Source organism: Austrofundulus limnaeus, unplaced genomic scaffold (genome assembly GCF_001266775.1).
Source record: "Austrofundulus limnaeus strain Quisiro unplaced genomic scaffold, Austrofundulus_limnaeus-1.0 Scaffold144, whole genome shotgun sequence".
In the NCBI taxonomy this organism is placed as follows: Eukaryota; Metazoa; Chordata; class Actinopteri; order Cyprinodontiformes; family Rivulidae; genus Austrofundulus; species Austrofundulus limnaeus.
Genome location: NW_013952546.1, coordinates 334920 through 343460, shown reverse-complemented (window position 1 = coordinate 343460; position 8541 = coordinate 334920). Strand labels below are relative to the sequence as shown.

At 40.4% G+C, this 8541-nt stretch overlaps 2 protein-coding genes across 2 annotated transcripts in view; both read right to left on the bottom strand.

Moving 5' to 3' along the window:
* Positions 1–2339, bottom strand: part of plcl2 (phospholipase C like 2) — a gene marked incomplete in the record, with an annotated part of 47830 nt that extends 45491 nt beyond the window's left edge. Inside the window, 2 exon segments of the mRNA XM_014016386.1 lie at positions 1176–1576; positions 1892–2339. Coding sequence (XP_013871840.1) covers positions 1176–1430 — 255 coding nt within the window.
* Positions 2340–4053: 1714 nt separating this feature from the next.
* Positions 4054–8541, bottom strand: part of LOC106523081 (cysteine-rich venom protein) — a gene marked incomplete in the record, with an annotated part of 9525 nt that continues 5037 nt past the window's right edge. Inside the window, 5 exon segments of the mRNA XM_014016385.1 lie at positions 4054–4297; positions 4378–4460; positions 4545–4633; positions 6848–6990; positions 7324–7414. Of these exon segments, the coding sequence (XP_013871839.1) occupies positions 4161–4297; positions 4378–4460; positions 4545–4633; positions 6848–6990; positions 7324–7414 (543 nt within the window).

The following is an 8541-nucleotide window of genomic DNA, read 5'->3' as shown; positions in this document are numbered from 1 at the left end:
AGGCAGATGTGGCAGTGGAAGGTGTCAAAGCAGTTTGGAGAGAAAAACAAAGTAAAAGAAACAACAAAAAAAGAAAACGATTAATCGATTATTAAATTAGTCATCGATTATTTTAATAATCGATTAGTCGTCGATTAATCGATTAATCGTGGCAGCCCTGGTTTTATATTCAATTAGCGTATGATCCGATTAGTCGACTAATCGAAAAAAATAATCGTTGATTAATCGATTATAAAAATAATTGTTTGTGGCAGCCCCAGCTGCAAACATCTGCCGGTGGAAGCAACCCGTCAAAATAAAAGTTGTAACACGCGACCGTTTAATGCAGTGACTTATGGTTTATAACACGTTGATTTAATTTGCCTCTTGCAGCGTGACTGTTGTGAACACACACAGCGATGACAATGCTCAAACGATACATGGTGCAGCTCTACAAACAACCACTCACAGCTAAACTGGTCCAAATGTGTCTGTTTCTGAAATGAACTCCAGGAGATTGAATCAAAGACATGAGGGCGGCTGCCAACAGGAGAAGATGGTTAGGGTATGAGCCAGAGTGCAGTTTTTCGAGGTGTGCACACAACAATAATAACTTTCATGAAGTGGACACCGGAAACACGTCCACACATCTCACAAGTCACAAACATTTAGAATTATACTGCAACAGAAAATTTACAAATCGCCACTCGTCTCAGCCCAGTGTGTTGTTGGTTTTTTTCTAAACCCTATCAGAAGGATTTCTCTTACTGACCAACCAGATGCTTCAAACAAACATTACCTGAGTTCATGTCCTACGAGATAAAACCTTTTCAGTGACCCTAATGTTCCCAGCACACAGACTCACAACTGAACAGCCACACCTGATCCAAACACTGCAGGGTCAAAGGTTCGGCTGTTTCTAAAATTTATTACACATCCTGTGTGGTTAAACTTTTATATAAGCCCATTGTACTTTCAAGTCTCCTGTGTACAATCTTTATTTTCCACATCACATCCTGCTGATGTGAACATACATGTTTATAAGGTTTTATGTCCATTTACAACACAAGGTGTTCTGATGGTGACCCACATATCAGTCTGTTATAAGGAAGCAGATGAAATGCAAGGAGGAGGTCATTTAAGCTGTAATGTTTTGCACTAAATGTGCAGCAGAATATGTGAACTTCACTGGTTACCTTGATGATGCTGCTCCTGCGGGGTATTTCGGATTTGGCATCCGGTCCGACCGAGGCGTTTTCCACTCCGGCTCGGCCGCCAGGTGTGCCGAGGGATCCCGAGCCGACCATGATGTCCTCCGGAGTCCCACAGTCCCCGTTCAGAACCGACACCACCTCGCAGTGCGTCTTGCCCGCAGCCTCGTCGCTGGGCTCGGCCGAACCCCCGAAATGATTGAAGGGAGGCAGCCTTTCGTCCTCCCCTAACTCCGCCATAAGGCGCACACTCTCTCACACAAACACACACACACAAACACACACTCAGGGTGCAAAGCTTCAGGTTTCACTCCAATGTATCATCTCCCGGTGAACATTTCCTCCCGGTTCCTACGGCTCGAGGGGCTTCCTCCGCGTGCCGGGCTCTGAGGAGAGACGCAGCGGGTTAGCACGAGCTCTGACACGGGCTGAGAGCAGGAACACACGAGCCTCAGCCCTGACAGGACTCAATGAAAGCGGATGTTCACTCACGAGCACCGTGAACGCAACACGACAAAACACATGCAGCGCCAGCCTTTTTTTTTTTTTTTTTTAAGCACCGGTGATACAAATTAATGATTCGATGCGGTTTAATCCCCCTTCTGTTCTAAATTAAGCCGCTTGTTAACTTAACGTCCACATTAAAATAAATAAAACTCATAATTAGCTTGGCGTATTTCAAGCTGGATCTGTGTGCTTACCTCCGGAGCTGCCTGGCCCCTCCATGGTCCCAGATTATTTCTTTGCCACCACAGACAGAGAGGAGGGGGAGAAGCGGACTGCAGCTCGCTTCTTGTGAGCTCGGCTAGTTGGTTAGCCCGCTAGCTAAACTCAGCCGCTCGCGCTAACTTAGTCTGGGTAAAGTTAACTTAAACTCCGACCGGAAACAATTACACAAAATTAACTCATTAAACCATCCCCTGCTCGTTGAAGACTCACGCCGGTCGGTGGTCGTTCTGTGGAGTTTTAGGGCAAAAAAATCCTTCTTTTTTTGAGTCGGTAAACCCCCGAGAACTGAAGTCGTTTCCAGGGAACAGAGTTGTGTATGTGTCGTGAACGCGCACGGCACGAGACACAACAAGCTTAGTGACTGAACCTCAAACACACCTGCGTTTTCACTTTTAATACGCACACACACACACACACACACACACACACACACACACACACACACACACACACACAAACATATGTATTTGGAGTGCAACGATGCAGAAAATTCACAATTCAGTTTGGTTCGATACTTTAGTCTCATGGTTCGATATTTTTTCGAAAGATGTTGAAAGAAGCAGAACCAGAACAAATGGAAAAAATATAAAGATTTTTAAACATTTTAAAGGGCTTTTAGGTGATAACTCCATTCGTATCTAACAAGAGAATAAAATGGCAGAAAAAGCAAAATAGCTAAAAAAGTATGAATTTCTGGAATAAGATAGAACCAGAAAAAGTTGTAAAAGAAAAATGGATAGAATGCACACAATTAAAAAAATAAACATAAATATCTGAACAAAATAAAAACAATATACACAAAAGCACAAAGGATAACAAGGACAAGTCAGTGATGTGTAAAAGTGAAGTGTTCCCTGAAGGAACCCACCACCTCACAGTCTTTAGATTTGTATCAACCATCCTGCTGCCTTTGGGTTAAAACCACTCCTGTGACCAAGGGTTAAATAAAAAATATGATTATGACGAAATGCTACTGCTACACTCAAAGAATGTGTAGTGGATGACTCTCAGCTACTACCACACCAAATATCACATAATCTGTGAAGCTGTAGGCATTTTTGTGTTTCATATAAACAAATGTTATTAATGTGACAAAAAAGACAGTTTTTCTGTTAGTTTCAGTAACTCCATGAAAGATCAGGCACTGAACAAAATTATATTTTTGGATATTTTATCTGAAACATCTGTTTCAAACTCTGCCTTCTGTTAGTTTGGAAGACAACTTATTTAAAAAGTCTGAAAATGTTTTTCCACAGTGTGTTTTTTCCACAGTATGTGGGAAACGGGAGTCTGTAGGATGCTCTCTGACATGACTGATGACAGATTTATTAGAAGCCACATGTGATGAGCACTAATGAAGTTATTTCCATGAATAAAACTCACATGAGCCTTATTTTACGTCACATTGTTGGTCAGATCTTCCTCTTTAAGCAGGCAGTTTATGCAGAAAATTAACTTTGCAGATGAAGTAACAGTTTTAGCTTCTCCTGTATGTCTCCTGTTGTGTCAGGATTCTTGTGAAAATAAAGTCACACCCTTTGTGTGTAACCAAGGGAAGTCATGAATTGTGGTTAAATCAAACCTTTTAAAAATAGCCACAAATATCAGAAGACTTATTTTAATTTATTCAGACTAAAGCAATATGGTTTTTTATGAAAAACACAATGAGTGATACTTTTTTTAAAATACTCAAAACATTTGATTTATTGTGTTTTAGATCAGATATTTGTGGTTTGTCAAAGACTTGTACAACACCACCATCTGCTGGTCATTTTGACTATTACTTTTGTCTTCTGTATTTTTTCCCTCAGCGTTTAAATGTTTGAATTTTTATGTTTTAGCAAAATTTCTACTGAACTACTGAATAAAACAATCAGCTGAGACAAGATCAGAGTTAGAGGAAAAGGTAACGGACTGAGAATAAAACTCAGGAACAGAATCAACAAGAAAAACCAAGAGTCATCCAATAAAACTGTTCCTAAAATAAAATAATGTAATTAAAAATGATGCTGTCATTCTCAGTATAAAACTTTACTTGTTACAGATTTAATATTTTTTAATTTAAATCTCTGCATTTATAACCTAACCCTAATATCCTCAAAAGGTTAAAGATGTTAAAACAAAATTCAAGGTATAAAAAAAGAAAAGTGATTTTGCTTTTATTCAATGCGTTTAATGTTCCTTATAGATGATTAAGAATCATGCATGGGTTTCAGATTAAGAGCTCTGAAACCTGTGAGTTTAATAAATGGGGATAATCTCTGTGGTGCATTTGCAGGAAGCAGGACACCATCCAGACACCAGCGAGCTGTTGCAGCCAAACTCATTTATCAAGGCAGGACAGTTGATGACGTCATTGATGTAAGGACAGGGATTGGCTGCGTGGGAAAAAAAACAAAACCAAGATGAACTTCTTGATTAGAAACACTCATGAAATAATTAAATTTTTGTTATTTACTGCAGAGTTTGTCCACGCAGTTGTTGGGACAAGAAGCACACGGGTTTCCAACTTTGTAAGGTGGCCACCTCCTGAAGTTCCCACTGTCAGAAAACAAGGATTGGACAGTTTTTGAGAAGAATGTTTAATAAAACATAAAGTTGGGCATGTAGATAAATGTCACACACGCTCGAAAATAATGGCAGCCGTAGAAGTAGGTGCTGTTGGGGCAAAGCGTGAGTCCACAGCCGACTCTGTAGGAGCTGTTCCACACCACCTGCAACAAAAACAAACATTATTATTAAAGTTCAAAAAAACTCAAAAATAAACAACCTTCCATGAAACACCGAGGACATTTCTGTACAAATATTAGATCAAATACCAGAAGCTCAAGCTGCATAAACAAAACTGTTTGGCAGAGAAGATTTGGCAAATTTTTCACGTTTGCATCCCACAAATGCATGTTCCTTACAAATGTGGCACCATTTAGTAAAAGGGAAATTAACAGGATTTCCAACGGTTTAAGATTTATTGCCATAAAGAACTATTACAACACTAATTACCTTATTTTCTGTGCCAAGTTTATTTAAAGCCGTGTTTGATTATTGTTTCACATTTAGGGGGGCAGCTGAGGGGGCTCCTCTGATCAGGACGTCTCCCTCAAGAGGTTTTGCAGGTATTTTACACCTGGAAGAGACTCACAACCTCCTAGAGGGCTTATACACTGCAAAAACTGTCCATCTTACCAAGTTTTAAAATCTTATATCAGCCAAAAAGTCTTTTTGATCTTGTTTTGAGTGATTTACTAAACAAGAACTGATTGTGTAATGGTAATGGTAATGGTAATTGGGGATGGGTACAACCCAGGTGAACGGGGGCCTCAACTGATTGTGTAAGAATAATCATCTTGTTTTCAGAATGTGTAATGCTGCGTTCACACCGAACGCGATTTCAGCTTCAAAATCGCAGCCAACGCTGAAGTTGGTCGCTCGTGCACTTTGAGGTCAGACGCAGGTCAGTTCTTGAAGCGCTGCACGGSAAGAGCCTCCCCGCCCCTCCCTCCTCTGTCGGGCTCTGTTTAATGTCGGACGAGGAAGTGRCTTTGCTTTATTTACAGAGAGCAAGAGCATGTTACGTTCATCAGATAATTAATTCATAATTAATTCACCAGATAATTCAGAGTAGAGGCTCACAGCTCGCTTTCAGGACTATTTTTCCAGTCTGATGAGTCGCTGCCACGCATTGGTGCAGATATCTCCTGTCAGGACACCGACTGCAGGCACAATTTCAGCTAAAGAGCTACTCTCCATCTGTTTCAGGACATCATTCAGTAAACTGTCCTGTCAGGAAATATGTCACTACGTCACACAGTGGAGTCTCTCTGATTGGTTGACGCGGCGCGTCGAGCTGCAAAAGTTCAGATTTTCTAACTTCAGCGATTTGAGCCTCAGCGCTTCGAACGCTCAGATCGTTCAGATCGTTCAAATCGCGCTGCTCTAATCGCGCTTGAGGCGCCGCAGCACTTCCTGACGCTGATTGAAGCGTGTCCACCATAGACTTTGTATGTAAACCTGATGCTCCTGATGCTGAAATCGCGTTCGGTGTGAACGCAGCATAAGATTATTTGTCTTGTTAGCCTGAAAATTTGACTCAAATTAAATCAAAATTTCTGCCAGTGGAGTAAAATTTTTTTACTTGGTAAGATTCCTGAAATGAGAAAAAAATGAGTCAAATCAAGTATTTCAAGAATCTTACCAAGTAAAATTTTCTTACTCCACTGGGTGAAATTTTTGACTGAATTTGAGTCAAATTTTCAGACTAACAAGACAAATAATCTTACACATTCTGACAACAAGATGATTATTCTTACACAATCAGTTCTTGTTTAGTAAATCAGTCTCAAAACAAGATCAAAAAGACTTTTTGGCTGATATAAGATTTTAAAACTTGGTTAGGTGGACAGTTTTTGCAGTGTATTCCCTCTCTGGTTTGTGAGCACCTTGAGGGAGGAGCTTGAGAGAGTCTGGGAAGAAGGTTTTGGACCTGTTGTCTCAGGGACCCGACTGGTAGAAGATGAAGATGTTTGATTAACTAAACCTCAAACCGGAGTGGACCGGTCTGGAAGCTGGAGGGGGGCGGGGCTCGAAACAAAATCACTTAATTTGACTAAAATTTTTCCTATTTCAAGAAACCTACCAAATGAAATTTCCAGGCTTACCCATTCTGTTCTTGTTTAGTAAATCTGTCTCAAAACAAGATCTTTTGGTTGGACATAAGATTTTAAAACGTGGTTAGATGAACAGTTTTTGCAGTGTAACAGGCAGGACTGAGTCCACATAGTTACCTGCCAGTTTTAGCTCTTTATCTATACAAAACAAAAACATTTAGGATTTTTTCGTTGTGTTTGGCCTTCTTGAATCAGGTTGTGTTTAAATGTGAATCAGCTCATAAAAGCAGTAAACAGAGCCTGGCAGCAGTCTGATGTGTTTACCTGAGTGTAGTGACCGATCGGCAGTCCTATCGCAGATCCGTTGGGATAAGCATAGTGCCACTTCTCGTGCTGCCAGGCACTGATAACGCTCGACCACGGGGCCGCAGAGGATGAAAAGTACAGATTCTCACCTAATTCATATCCTGCTTAATGGAGGGAAACACATGGCAGCGATGACTGATGCACATTTACACACACACCCCACACACATTTGTTTTCCATCTCCCAGCAGTTTATGATGTTCAGATAAAACAAGGTTCATTAAAAAGCCTTTCCATGATACTCCCCACTAATGATCACATATTTTACACAATGTAATCTGCCATTAAAAGCCATTAGGGCTGACGGTGAGATAACGTTCGTTGTGACTGAGAGCATTTATCACCGGGGCAGTCGGCTCAAAGGAACCTTTAGACTGACAGAGGGGATAAATATGTTGCAGAGGAAGAAAAGGAACAAAGGAAGGACATGTGTACCATTAAACATGCGGGTGCTGGGGGGTCCGTGTTCCAGAATACATTTATCGAGCCAGGCCTGAGCGCTGACGCCCAACTCCTCGCTGTACGTCTGAAATAAAGGAATATTTTAGTTTTAAAGTTCAGAAGCTGACACTTTCACAATAAAACCAAACATCACAAAACTTCCATGTCAAACTTCGAGTCCAAACAATAAAAGATGAGCAGACCAGGGTCCAGAAAGACCACTTTCCAACATGTTTCCTGCTCATCAGCAGATCTTTAGCTTCTACAGAAGCCTGTTAATGACTCAGTTTAAATCAAGTGTGGTAAAAAAAAAAAAACTGCTGCACTAAAAAAATATCTAAATGTTTGTGTTGGATTTATTCAAATAAATTAAGTCAACAGGTTCTACTCAACTGAAGTGAGTAAATCTAACACAATTACTTCACTCTCACTTATAAAGTAAATAAAAAATGCTTTAGATTTACTCAGTTCAGTTAAGTAGAGCCTGTTAATTTATCCAACGCAATTCACAAAAACCAAGGATTGATGTGAGACAGGAATGTTTCTTCATCAAGGGATGAAATAACCTCTGAACTGTCGCCTCCAGCTGAGAGGAAGTTGTTTCAGAAATAAACAGTGCAGGTCTGCAGTGACCTCAGTGTCGTTAACATGTTCAACATCCTTCTTCCTGAGCGTCGTTAAGGTTCGCAGGCATATCGAGGAGGGGAGCTGTTTGGTAACAAAAACCAGGATCCAGGCTGGTAGCTGTTTTGCAGAATTTATCATCTAAGATAAATTATCAAATGAAACATGGTGATAAGTGGATTTTACCAACAAGCATCTAAATCAGAGATTCTTAACCCATGGGCCGCGGCCCAACTGTAGGCCGTGAGCGCCACCTTGAGGGCCTCAAAGAACAACAGTTTTTAACTTTGGGCCGCAGAGGGCCGCGGGACCGCATTGATTTTAAATAAGTGCAATACACTTTCTCACCACTAGTAGCAGTAGTGCACCACTCAGATGTTTAACAACTTTTTAATATGTAGAAGAAGAACCTTAGAAACCTGCAGAGAATGGAAACTTATTTTAAATGAAAAACAGAAGCAAAAATGAAGGCAACACATCAAAAAAGGCCAAAGTTTGTCACTAATATTAAGTGCAGCTTTTGGTTCTATCATGCAGTATTTTAAAAGTTCAAAACATTATCAAATACATTTGCAGATACAACTATAT